Source organism: Cebus imitator, unplaced genomic scaffold (genome assembly GCF_001604975.1).
Source record: "Cebus imitator isolate Cc_AM_T3 unplaced genomic scaffold, Cebus_imitator-1.0 Scaffold595, whole genome shotgun sequence".
In the NCBI taxonomy this organism is placed as follows: domain Eukaryota; kingdom Metazoa; phylum Chordata; class Mammalia; order Primates; family Cebidae; genus Cebus; species Cebus imitator.
Genome location: NW_016107910.1, coordinates 350,178 through 364,359, shown reverse-complemented (window position 1 = coordinate 364,359; position 14,182 = coordinate 350,178). Strand labels below are relative to the sequence as shown.

General features: G+C 34.7%; 1 protein-coding gene across 1 annotated transcript in view; it reads right to left on the bottom strand.

Annotated features, from left to right (window-relative positions):
- Window positions 1-1,831: 1,831 nt before the first annotated feature.
- Window positions 1,832-14,182, bottom strand: part of RPS6KA6 (ribosomal protein S6 kinase A6) — a 129,834-nt gene continuing 117,483 nt past the window's right edge. The window contains 2 exon segments of the mRNA XM_017516582.2: window positions 1,832-4,828; window positions 5,406-5,546. Coding sequence (XP_017372071.1) covers window positions 4,703-4,828; window positions 5,406-5,546 — 267 coding nt within the window. The 3' untranslated portion in view covers window positions 1,832-4,702.

Here is a 14,182-nt window from a genome sequence, read left to right as displayed (position 1 = left end):
GAAAGAAAATGTGACCTGAGCAATATTAGTTCATAGGAAAGATAAAATTAAATAACCTAAGTGGTCCCATTTTGACAATTTTAAGAAACAAATGCACTTAGTACATTCTCTATAATTGTCCACCTAAAATTAGATGCTTAATACTCTTTGAAGAGTAAATTGGTTCCTATAACTAGACCGTTGGAATTACAGCAAAACAGTCATCCTAAAAAGCACTATTGCCCAGCATTTAGAAATGTGAATACAAAGCAAACCCTACTTGGCAATTACATATATTTTTATTTATAAGCATTTAGCTAAAATTTATTTAGCGAATAACTGAAATATAAATAATTTGCCAATATAATGTAAGCTTGGATTTCCATATTCTAAAAGTACTTTTATGTTTTTCTAAATATTTCAAATAAAACTTATGTCTATATCTTCAAGTATAGTTCCCTTTTCTCTTATGTATTAGCAACCAAACTGAATTTTAGGTGATCAAGCATGTCATTTTATTCAAATTATATGATGGAGGTCCCTACACTGTAAGATTACAACCAGGAACAGTGCATCCATGAGTATAATGCATGTTGTGAATAATCACTATCAATGCCACTGTATTCCCGCATAAAAAGGCAGATAGCCCACTACTGATTTATTCTTCTAATTTCAACAATCATTGATCTTGAGGTAAATGCCAAAAAATCCTGAATAAACTTTGAAATGTAAAACAAAAATGTTTTAAAGATGTTTAATTGCAGTTGGCCAATATATACTTAATATGGCTTGCATTTTTATTTTGAAATAACATGGTGATTAAAAGGATTTCTAGGTCTTAAATCTGGAAAAAGGATCTGGAAAAACTTGGACTCCATGAGTAGTTTGCATTCAATCTTTCTGTGCTTTTTTTTTTTTTCCTTTATAACAGGAATGGGATGGGGGAAGAATAAAAGTCCTCATACTATGTAAGTCATTTACTGTGATAAACAAGAATACAAAAACTATGGATTCTAAAATATATACATAAAGAAATAACTGCCAATCTTTGTCTACCTCTACATCATTTTGTCATAGAAGTTCATTAATTGTGATTAAAAACTTAAAAGTTTTTTCAGAGAAAAGATGCAATAAGAAGTAGAAAGGAAGTAGAAAAGAAATTGTGCAAAAAAAGCAGTTTATTAGATAATCTGACCCTGGGACACACTATTCCTTTCCCCCAAAATATCTTCCCTGATAAGAACTGAATTTAAAATTATTCTCACCTCGTTAGATTGCCTGAAAATCTAGCAACTAGAAACTTGATTAATGCACATCTTCCTTAAAAAATGCTAATTAACTATCAGCCACTGACAGAAAAATATAAACTAATTTAATGAGATAGCTTTCCTTTCACCTTTTTAGTTGGAAATATCTGTTCTGAGAAAATGGATATCCTGATCTGGGGAAGGAGAAGAGGAAGGAACAAGGAGTAAGGGCCACACTGTATCCTTCTGGGGATAGGGTAAACTTCGTTGGTGGAATATTGCTGTGAGGTGCTCAAGTAGGATAGATAGGATGAAGGGGCTGGAAAGCAGGAGAAAGAGAATTTACAGAATACCACAAATATACTTTGCCTACTTTAAAGCATAAGTTTTATCGTGGGCCTTAGGGCCAAGATAATTGGTTGTTTTCCTTCTTCATATATGAAAGACCTCTGTCTAGAAAATACTAGTCAACCTTTATGCAAGTTTCTGTGGGCAGTACTATTTTAACATGTTGTTCTAATGGGCAGACATTATAAATACCAAGCATCTGTTCTTAAGGTTGTGGGTTGCCTAAACATATGGAATCCCTTTGAGCCAAACAAAGGTGCTATCAAAAATGTTTTATTATGTTGAATTACCAATGACAATAAATTACAAAAAACAATGTTTAGACATTGCTGAGTCTAACAAAATAGGCAGAAGTTTGATCTTTGTGAAAGAACTTGAAACCATTGTTTTTTTTTCCCACAAAAATCCCCATCACCAGCACTGAATTTTAATTTTCTTGAAAACTGTTTCCTGAGTTTATTCATGGTAATACGTGCTTAAGGACAACAGATTGTTAGTCTATTTGAGCAAACCTGATGTTTTCTCTAAGAAAAATTCAATATCTTCTCCCTTCAAGAACAACAATAAAACCCCCAAACTGTGCTATCATTAAATACTACCAAAAACCATTAACTAGAAAAACACAATGCAAAATAATTATTAAAGAATCCATTAGAAACCACAGTATTTTAAAGTCTTTTAGAAATAATGTGTTTTTTACTAGTTAAGCATTTATGGAAGCCTCATCAAAAAATATTCAATTCAAATCTGCATTTTTGGCTATAGAGTTCTAGCCAAACTGGACAGGATTAGCCATCCTTACCTGGGCTCCTTCTACAAAATTACAGTATAATTTGAAGCTTTCCCATACAATAAGTTTGCCTCCTACTACAGTTGTTAAGCTAGTATATTGGAGTTTTTCAGTAGAAAACCCTCAAACAATTATTGGGCACATCCTGTAGCATACCTGTGTCTTTTATATACTGTCAATCCTCATTAGGTGATCAGAAATCACACTGTTCATTGCTTAATACTTACAGTGTTCCTTTCATGATAGGACTGTATGGCATGAACTTTATGAGCAAGCTAATTTAAAATTAAGACTATCCACTTTTTAAAGTCATTGATTATAGAAAACCTGAAAGTTTTTCGTAATCATTTTTCATTTCTCAATTTCACATCCCCTAATTTTATTACTTGAAATGCATCCATGGAAATAGTATCTCTGTCCTGAAAACTTCAACACCAAAATCACACCTCTGATTTTGACATATCAATTCTGATAGGAAGAAGGCATAACAGCACAAGATAATGACAGGAGGAAAATAAGTCAGAATATATGCATACAAACTGTTACATGCAAGTACATAACAGTAATAAAGCAAATGAGAAAAGAAAAATCCAAAATGGAACATAAAAAAGCCACAAGACATGATACCTAACTACTTCTAGGCAATTATTTTTCATGTGGCATAAGTTGTTCTTTAATCTCTTTCAATTACTTCAAAAAGATACCTCAAAATAAGAATACATACTTTAATATATCACACCCAGGAAACAGGTCTTTGTGCATGGAGTATAGATTATTTGCATTACAAAGAGAATATGTATAGTTTATTTTATTAAATACCAAAGTTACAAGTTTCCCAGCCTAAATTGTATACTTCAGCACTCAGTAATCAACTTTCTCTCTGAATGAAACAAAGTAAAATACATAGCAAACAACACACCTAACACACACAAGTAGTTCACTTATATTCACTAAAGAAAACTGTGATACCCTCCAGTTTACATTCATGAACTCTTTCTGTCAGTAGTAGTAGTAGTAGTAGTAGTAGTAGTTGCTGCTGTTGCTGTAGCAATGGTATTTTCTTCAACAACGTGAAATGATTCTTTAACATTCCATCATTTAGAAAAAATAATGCATACTACACAGTGGTTCTGAATTATACATTAAATAAGACCAATTTGGCCAGATTTTTTTATAAATATGATTTCAAAATGTGCTCACATTTCATGTAGACCATTAATATTATTCATATTGAAAATGTTAGTGTATCTTCATGAAGTCAAACTATTAAGTAGCATTGTCTAAAGCTTACTGTAATACATTATACTATATCATGTGTGCTATATGCACAAGTCCACTATAGTAAGATGTCAACTGTATTACCATAGGATTCAAGGAAGAATAATATGCTACGCTGTACTTCAAAGCACATTGAAGACAGAAAAACAACAGTGTAGTTCATTTATAAAGGGGATAGATGATTATTAAATCCAATTGGTTAACTTGAAAATCAGTTTATATAACACCAGGATAGTGTCAACACCACATACTTCATTTTCAAAGGCTTAACTATGACCTATTTAGAAGATTACACCAACAGTATAAAGCCTTTGGCAAAAAAAAAGTTTCACTTGTACTAAATTTCTATTAGATGTAAAATTTACAGAAGCCTTATAAAAAACCTTTATTTCTAATGAGGCCACTTATGGATAATATACAGATCTGCCTGAACACATTATCTGTGATATAATTCTTCTATAAAAACTTTGGCACCAACTATATCAAGATTTAATATATTAGCACAAATGTATTTTGCTCTGGCACCAAACCACTATGTTTACATTTTAGTAACTACAGTGAGGCAAATAAATGGAGTCCTTTGGTTTTACAGAATAACAAGCTTCTACAATATGTTTTTGTTGTTTTTCTTTTTTTAAAAAAGCCTATCCTTCAGGATCTGATGTTAAAAAATACTAACATTGCTTGTCATTGTACTATTATATATGTATACTGATTGTTGGTAATGATTCCCCAAACCATAATTGTATGAAACAAGAAAAAAATTAAATTAACTTTATTTAAAAGGAATTTTAGAAGCTAATGTGCAGAGAAGTTGTGATGACCTGGTGGACATCCATTATGTGCTTAAATGAACACTTGAACACTACTGCAAACACATAATATGAATATTGTGGACCTGTGCATGGTTTTTTAAATCTCATTTCCCCTAAAAATGGGGACTTATATTACTTAATATTCAAGTAATTTAGCAGAAAACGATGCCTTTGATAAGATTCGGAAAAAAAACTACACATTTAATTTCATCTTCATCCAGTTTAACCAAGGAACACCACAAATCTTACAGGCCAGTTGATGTTCGCTTTTTCATGCTCCGTCGCTGGGCTAAGCTTGAAGCAGCTACAGGCTCTAGGACTGGTTGAAACGTCTTGTGAGTCAGGGCAGAATATGTTGCAACCATTGCTCCCTAAATTAATGAGAAAATGTCACAAACTAAGTAACAAATCTGGAGTTAAAAAAAAAAAAAAAACAAAAAAAAACCTTTCACATTATATCATGAGACATTTAATCTAGAACAAAATGTCTCCTAGGAAAATAACTGAATATATTAGATCTGGAACTGATGCTCCTTTGATGAATATTACTTGTATGTTTTTCATTCCAATAACTACGCTTTTTACAAAAAAATGTTAAAATACTAACATTTAAAACCTTAGTTCAATATATATGGATATAGAAATGGTTTCATGAACCGTTATAATTTACGAACAAATAGCAATCTTTTGTTTCTATGTGAAACTTGCACTTAGCTCAATCCTAATTCCAGCATCTCTCAAAAACAAGGCAGGTACAATCAAGAAATTTTTATTGTTTCACCTGAAAGGTAGTAGTAAAGTAAACTAAGAAAATCACATGGTTGTTAATTTAAAATAATCTATCTTTAAAAAATAAAGATATTTTAAGGAATTATCTAAGTGTCATCAGCAAATGGATTTATTAGGTATCAGATATTTAGAAGGCACCTAAAAGTATGGTTGTTTTACCTTAACAACATGTGACATATCATTTCTCTTTGGCTGCTCATTTGGCAACTGGTCTCTGTGAGTTATCCATGAGTGCTTTAATATTTGTTCAGTAGTGTACCGCTGACGTGGGTCCATATGAAGCATATGGGAAAGCAAATCCTAAATTAAAATAAAAAAAATGTGTATACACACAAATATATATAATTTCACATTTACTGAAAATGTGACAGCATCAATAGCCTTGTAATTTGTTTATTTTACCTACACTTATGGAAAGTAAAATCTATACTCTGTACAGTTAACTCTCAAGAGAATCTCGAGAGAGATTTTTCAATATATACTAAATCCTCATATGCCACTTTTAAATTGGGAGGTACCAAATCTATAGAATTGGGTGCGTTATTAGTGAGGGAGGAGGAAAATGACAAATGGCAGAAGTTATCCTGGAATGTGCTAAATGTTCAGAAAGAGACAAGAGCTATTGAATTCTGCTGTTAAGTTGGGCCCCAAGGTGTAAGGGAATGTGTACACAGATAAAACATAGAAGGGAGAGCCCCTTGTAGTTAATACATTCAATAAATGGTGATTTACTGTACACCATATTAAGAATGCAAAGCATAAATCCAATGTTACCAACTGGCTTTTACCATAGTAATGCTCAGAGCACTGTAAGTTTTCCATCAGAATAACTATGAATTTGTTTATGTTACCTCTGTTTTAATAAAAAAAAGTTGTAAATTTAATATAACCTTACTTGAAAAGTTTTAAATATATTACAAGAGGTAATACTTTTAAATAAACTGTCTCTCCCAAGTATCTTTTAGAAAAATGAGAAGTAAACTCCTTAACAAGCATTTTTGGAAGATTTGGCAAGATGGCTGAATAGGAACAGCTCTGGTCTGCAGTTCCCAGCAAAACCAATGCAGAAGGCGGGTGATTTCTGCATTCCAGCTGAGGTACCCAGTTCAACTCACTGAGACTGGTTAGGCAGTGGGTGCAACCAACAGAGGATTAGCAGAAGCAGGGTGGGGCGTCACTTCACATGAGAAGTGCAAGGAGCTGGGGGACCTCCCTCCCCTAGCCAAGGGAAGCTGTTAAGAACTGTGCTACCCAGCTGGTATAATATGCTTTTCTCATGGTTTGCAATCCATGGATCAGGAGATTCCCTCGTGTGCTACACCACCAGGGACCTGGGTTTCAAGGACAAAACTGTACGGCTGTTTCGGCCAATACTGAGCTAGCTACAGTTTTTTTTTCCCCTCCCATATTCCAGTGGTGCTTGGAATCCCAGTGAGACAGAACCATCACTCCCCTGGAAATGGGGCCAAAGCCAGGGAGCCAAGTGTTCTCACTCAGTGGGACCCACTCGCATGGAGCCCAACAAGCCAAGAACCACTGGCTTGAAGTTCTCACAGCCAGCACAGCAGTATGAAGTCAACCTGGGACAATCAAGCTTGGTAGCAGGAGAGATGTCTACCATTACTGTGGCTTGAGTAGGTGGTATTCCCCTGACAGCGCTAAAGAGGCCGGAGGGCTTGGAATGAACAGAATTCATCACAGCCTAGCAAAGTGGCTGTGACCAGACTACCTCTTTAGATTCCTCCTTTATGAACAGGGAATCTCTGAAAGGCAGCAGCCCCATTCAGGGGCTTACAGATGAAACTCCTATTACCCTCGGACAGAGTACCTGGGAGAAGGGGCAACAGTGGGCACAGCTTCAGTGGACTTAAACTTTCCTGCCTGCTGGCTCTGCAGAGCACTGGAGCTCTGCTAATGGACAGACTGCCTCCTAAAGTGGGTCCCTGACAGCTGTGCATCCTGACTGGGGGAGACCTCCCAACAGGGGTCAACAGACACCTCATACAGGAGAGCACTAGCTGGCATCAGGCTGGTGCCCCTCTAAAATGAAGCCTCCAGAAAAAGAAGTGCGAGGCAATCTTTGCTGTTCTGCAGTCTCTACTACTGATACCCAGGTAAAAAGGGTCTGCAGTGGACATCCAGCAAACTGCAACAGACTTGCAGAAGAGGGGCCAGCCTGTTAGAAGAAAAACTAACAAACAGAAAGCAACAACATCAACATCAACATAAACAATAAAGATCCCTATGCAGAAACTCCATCCAAAAGTCATCAGCCTCAAATATCAAAGGTAGAAAACTCCACAAACATGAGGAAAAAAGTGAAAAAATCGTGAAAATTCCAAAAACCAGAATGCCTATTTTCCAAATTATCAAAACTCATCTCCAGCAAGGGCACAAAACTGGACAGAGAATGATACTAATTAATTCACAAAAGTCGGCTTCAGAAGGTTGGTAATAACAAACTCATCTGAGCTAAAGGAGCATGTTCTAATCCAATGCAAGGAAGCTAAGGGCCTTGATATAAGATTACAGGAATGGGTAACTAGAATAACTACTTTAAGCAACATAACTGACCTGATGGAGATGAAAAAACACTGCACGAGAACTTCGTGAAGCATACACAAGTATCGATAGTTGAATTGATCAAGTGGAAGAAATATCAGAGAATGAAGATCAACTTAATGAAATAAAGCATGAAGACAAGATTAGAGGAAAAAGAATTAAAAAGAACTAACAAAGCCTCCAATAAATATGAGACTATGTGAAAAGAACATATCTACGATGGATTAGTGAACCTGAAAGTGACAGGGAGAATGGAACCAAGTTGCAAAGCACACTTCACGGTATCATCCAGGAGAACTTCCCCAACATAGCAAAACAAGCCATCATTCAAATTCAGGAAATACAGAGAACACAACTAAAATAATCCTTGAAAAGAACAACCCCAAGAGACATAATCATCAGATTCTTCAAGTTTGAAACAAAGGAAAAATGTTAAGGGTAGCCAGAGAGAAAGGTCGGGTTAACCTACAAAGGGAAACCATCAGGCTAACAGCAGATCGCTCTGCAGAAAGGCTACAAGTCAGAATAGAGTAGGGGCCAATATTCAACATTCTTAAAAAAAAGAAGAAGAAGAAGAATTTTCAACCCAGAATTTCACAAACGGCCAAACTAAGCCTTATAAGCCAAGAAGAAATAAAATCCATTACAGACATGAAAATGCTGAGGGATTTTGCCACAATCAGGCCTGCATTATAAGAGCTCCTGAAGAAAGCTTTAAATATGGAAAGGAAAAGTGGTAACTGCTACTGCAAAACAAAAATATAAAGATCAGTGACACTATAAAGAAACTGCAAAAACTAATGTGCAAAATAACCAGTTAGCATCATGAAGACAGAATCAAATTCTCACATAACAGTATTAACGTTCAATGTAAATGGGCTAAATGCCCCAATGAAAAGACACAATCTGGCAAATTGGATAAAGAGTCAAGACTCATTGGTGTGCTGTATTCTGGAGATACAGCTCATGTGCAAAGACACACATAGGCTCAAAATAAAGGAATGAGAGAATATTTACCAAGCAAAGGAAAGAAAAAAAAATAGCAGGGGTTACAATCTTAGTCTCTGATAAAACAGACTTTAAACCAACAAAGATGAACAAAGACAAAGAAGGGCATTACAAAATGGTAAAGAGATCAATGCAACAAGAAGAGCTAACTCTTAAATATATACGCGCCCAATACAGGAGCATCCAGATTCATAAAACAAGTTCTTCCAGACCTACCAAGAGACTTTAGACTTCCATACCATAGTAGTGGAAGACTTTAACACCCCACAGTCAATATTAGACAGATCAGCAAGACACAAAATTAACAAGGATATTCAGGACATAATCTTAGCCCTGGACCATGCAGACCTAATAGACATCTACAGAAATCTCCACCCCAAATCAACAGAATATACATTCTTCTCAGAAACACATTCCACTTATTGTAAAATCAAACACATAATTGAAACTAAAACACTCCTCAGAAAATGCAAAAGAACAAAAATCATAAAAAAAAACACATTTCTCAGACCACAGTACAATCAAAGCAGAACTCAAGATTAAGAACCTCATTCAAAATCACACAACTACATGGAAATTGAACAACCTGCTCCTGACTGACTACCAGGTAAATAATGAAATGAAGACAGAAATAAGTCATTTGAAACCAATGAGAACAAAAACACAATGGACCAGAATCTCTGGGACGCGGCTAAACCCGTATTAAGAGGGAAAGTTTATGGCACTAAATGCCCATATCAGAAAGCTGAAAAGATCTGAAATCAACATTCAAACATCACAATTTAAAAAACTAGATAAAAAAGAGCAAACAAATTCAAAAGCTAGCAGAAACAAGGAATAACTAGGATCAGAACAGAACTGAAGAAGATAGAGACATGGAAATATCTTTTAAAAAATCAATGAATTCAGAAGCTGTTTTCTTTTTGAAAAGATCAACAAAATAGATAGACCACTAGCCAGACTAATAAAGGAAAGAAGAATCAAATAGACAAAATAAAAATGATAAAGGGGATATCACCATTGATCCCACAGAATACTATAAACACCTCTACACAAACAAACTAGAAAAGCTAGAAAAAGGGGATAAATTTCTGGAAACAAATAACCTCCCAAGGGTAAACCAGAAAGAAGTTGAATGCCTGAATAGAGCAATAACAAGTTCTGAAACTGAGGTAGAAATTAATAGTCTACCAACAAAAGAAAGCCCAGAACCAGATAAATTCACAGCCAAATTATAAGTGAGGTACAAAGAGGGGCTGCTACAATTTCCTTATCAAACTATTCAAAACAATAAAAAAGAGGGATGCTTTCCTAACTCATTTTATGAGGCCAGCATCATCCTGATAGAAAAACCTGGCAGAGACACAACAAAAAGAGAAAATTTCAGACAAATATATTTGATGAACATCGATGCAAAAATCCTCAATAAAATACTGGCAAACCAATTCCAACAGCACATGAAAAAGCTTATCCAACACAAACAAATTGGTTTCATCCCTGGGATGCAAGACTGGATCAACATATGCAAACTAATAAACATAATCCATCACATAATACCAATGACAAAAGAATCACGATTATCTCAATAGATGCAGAAAAGGTCTTATGAAATTCAACACCAGTTCATGTCAAAAACTCAATAAACTAGGCATTGATGGAACATACCTCAAAGTAGTAAGAACCATTTATGACAAACCTATAGCCTACTATAGCCTATATCATACTGAATAGGAAGAAACTGGAAGCATTCCCTATGGATACCAGCATAAGACAGGGATGCCCTCTCTTACAACACCTAATCAACATAGTATTGAAAGTTCTAGCCAGGACAATCAGTCAGGAGAAAGAAATAAAGGATACTAAAATAGAAAGAAAGAAAGTCATATTGTCTGTTTACAGATGACATAATTGTAAATTTAGAAAACCCCATCATCTCACCCTAAAAATGCCTTAAGCTGATAAGCAACTTCAACAAAGTCTCAGGATACAAAATCAATGTGCAAAAATCACAAACATTTCTATACACCAATAATAGACAAACAGAAAGCCAAATCATAAGTCAACTCCCATTCACAATTGCTACAAAAAGAATAAAATACCTAGGAATACATCTTATAAGGGACATACATGGAGGATCTCTTCAAAGAGAACTGCAAACCAATGCTCAAGGAAATAGAAGAGGATACAAACAAAATGGAATAACATTCCATGCTCATGGATAAGAATAAATATTGTGAAAATAGCCTTAATGTCCAAAGTAATTCATAGACTCAATGCTATCCCCATCAAGCTACCAATTACTTTCTTTGCAGAATTAGAAACTACTAATTTAAATTTCATATAGAACCAAAAAAGCCCATATACCCAAGACAATCCTAAACAAAAAGAACAAAGCTGGAGGCATCACACTACCTGACTTCAAATTACACTAAAAAACTACAGTAACCGAAACAGCATGGTACTGGTGCCAAAACGGATATATAGACCAATGAAACAGAATAGAGGCCTTGGAAATAACACCAAAAATTGACACACATCAGATTTTTGACAAAACTGACAAAAGCAATAGGCAAAGGATTCAGTATTTAATAAATGGTGCTGGGAAAACTAGCTAGCCACATGTAAAAAACAGAAATTGGATCCCTTCCTTATACATTATCAAAAATTAATTCAAGGTGGATTAGTGACTTAAATACAAAATCTAAAATCATAGAAACCCTCCAAGAAAACTTGGGCTATACCATTCAGGACACAGGCACGGGCAAAGATTTCATGACTAAAACACCCAAAACAATTGCAACAAAAGCCAAAATTGACAAATGGGATCTAATTAAATTAAAGAGTCTCTGCACAGCAAAAGAAATTATCAGAGTGAACAGGCAACCTACAGAAGGGAAGAAAATTTTTGCATCTGAGAAAGGTCTAATGTCCAGAATCTACAAGGAACTTAAACAAATTTACAAGAAAAAAGACAAAAAACAAAAAACAAAAAACCTCATCAAAAAGTGGTCTAGGATATGAACAGACACTTCTCAAAAAGAAGACATTTATGTGGCCAACAAATATGAAAAGAAAACGCTAATCATTGTCATTAGAGAAATGCAAATCAAAACCACATTGAGATATCATCTCATGCAAGTTAGAATGGTGGTCATTAAAAAGTCAAAAAACAACAGATGCTGGTGAGGATGTGAAGAAATAGGAATTATTTTACACTCTTGGTGGGAGTGTAAATTAACTCAACCATTGAGGAAGACAGTGCAGTGATTCCTCAAGGTTCTAGAACCAGAAATATCATTTGACCCAGCAATCCCATTACTTAGTATACATCCAAAGGATTATAAATGATTCTAGTATAGACACATGCACATGTATGTTTACTGCAACACTATTTACAATGGCAAAGACTTGGAAGCAACCCAAATGCCCACCAATGATAGAGTGGATAAAGGAAATGTAGCACATATACACCACGGAATACTATACATTTGTCAAAAATAACGAGCTGTCTTTGCAGGGACATGGATGAAGCTGGAAATAATCATACTCAGCAAACTAACACAGGGACAGGAAACCAAACACAGCATATTCTCACTCATAAGTAAGAGGTGAACAATGAGAATACATGGACACAGGGAGGGGAACATCACACACCAGGGGCTGTTGGAGGTTAAGGGTCAAGACGATGGAGAGCATTAGGACAAATAACTAATACATGCAGGGCATAAAACCAAGATGGGTTGATAGGTGCAGCAAACTCTCATGGCATATATATACCTAAATAACAAACCTGCACATTCTGTACATGTATCCCACAACTTAAAGTAAAATAAAATTTTAAAAAACTGTTCTAATATAAAAACAACATCATTGTATGCAAGCTTTTTATCACAGCAGAAGCAGTGAAACTAAAGACTCTAAATAGTACTATCAGATTCTGAAAAATAATGTAATTGGCTGGAATCATATAAGGGATTAGGGCAACCAATCAAAAACCATACTGGGAAAAAATTTACAGAAATAAATAACAATTAGTACTAAAAAGAAGATAATAATGATTTCAATGAAACAAATCTAAGCAGTTATTGAAAAAATAAAATTTCAATAGTCCAAGGATTTCTGCTTCTGGTCAAGATGAAATACCAAGGACTGAATGTACTATCTGCCTGAAACAAACAAACAAACAAAAAAACATAAAATATATGAGTTGACAGCTTTCAGGATATCAGACGTTAGACAATAAAGGAAAGTAATTCCTAATAGCAGGAAACAATCAGATTCACATTGTGATTGCTTCAGCTTACTAACTTGAGAGAGTTTTCTAGCTGTTGTGCAGGTAAGGGAAATTCAGGCAAAGCTGAGGATCTGAGGAGACAGAACTGAGACTCAGGGGAGACCAAGGCAAACAGAATTAGCAGGACAGACTCTGAGAGGGTTTTGAGGAGCAGGGAGAGAAAATTATAAAGCTCTATAAAAGGTCTCCCTAAAGTATCTAGCAAATTACTACTGATAAACAAATGTGAGGAAACAAACCAAGACCTTAGAAAGAACTATCTGAAAGGATTGGATGAAAATCAGAACTCAAATAATTGAAGTGTCTAGCCTGTTTCCACCTGCAAAAATGGAAATCATAATTCATGAAGTATATTATAGAGTACTTAGAAGCATCTCGCCTAAATAGTTAGTAGCCCTAGAATAAACAATTGTCTAGCCCTGCCTAAAAAATTTAAAAAGGAGGACCCAAAAGTATAAAATTGTTTCCAGCAAATTAACTTCTGCCCAGAATAAAAGTCAAGCATACTTATAAGAAAATGAAAAACTAAACCTAAAATTAAAAGAAAATAAATAACAAACATCAGAGAAGAAATAAAATAGAGAATAAAAATGCAAATGACAAATGAAAAAGGGTTGGTTTTATGAAAAGATAAACACAACTGACAAACCTTTAATGGGACTAAGAAAAAAGATTATTGAAATCAATAAAATCCAATGGAAAAGAAGACATTACAACTGATTCCCCAGAAATGCAAAGAGTTATGACACTATTATGAACAACTATATGCCAACAAACTGGAACATCTAGAAGAAATTGATATATTCTTGGATATATCAAATATATCAAAATTGATTTGACAAAATAGAAAATCTGAACAGACCAATAGCCATTACAGGATTTAATCAGTTACAAAAAGTCTCCCATCAAAGAAAATCCCATTATCTGATGCCTTTACTGTTGAATTCTTAAGAACAAATAGCAATCCTTTTCAAACCTTTCCAAAAAATGAAGAGGAGAGAATCCTTCCAAATTCATTATAAGAAGCCAAAATAAAACCTACTGTCTAAACCAGACAAGAACACAGCAAAAA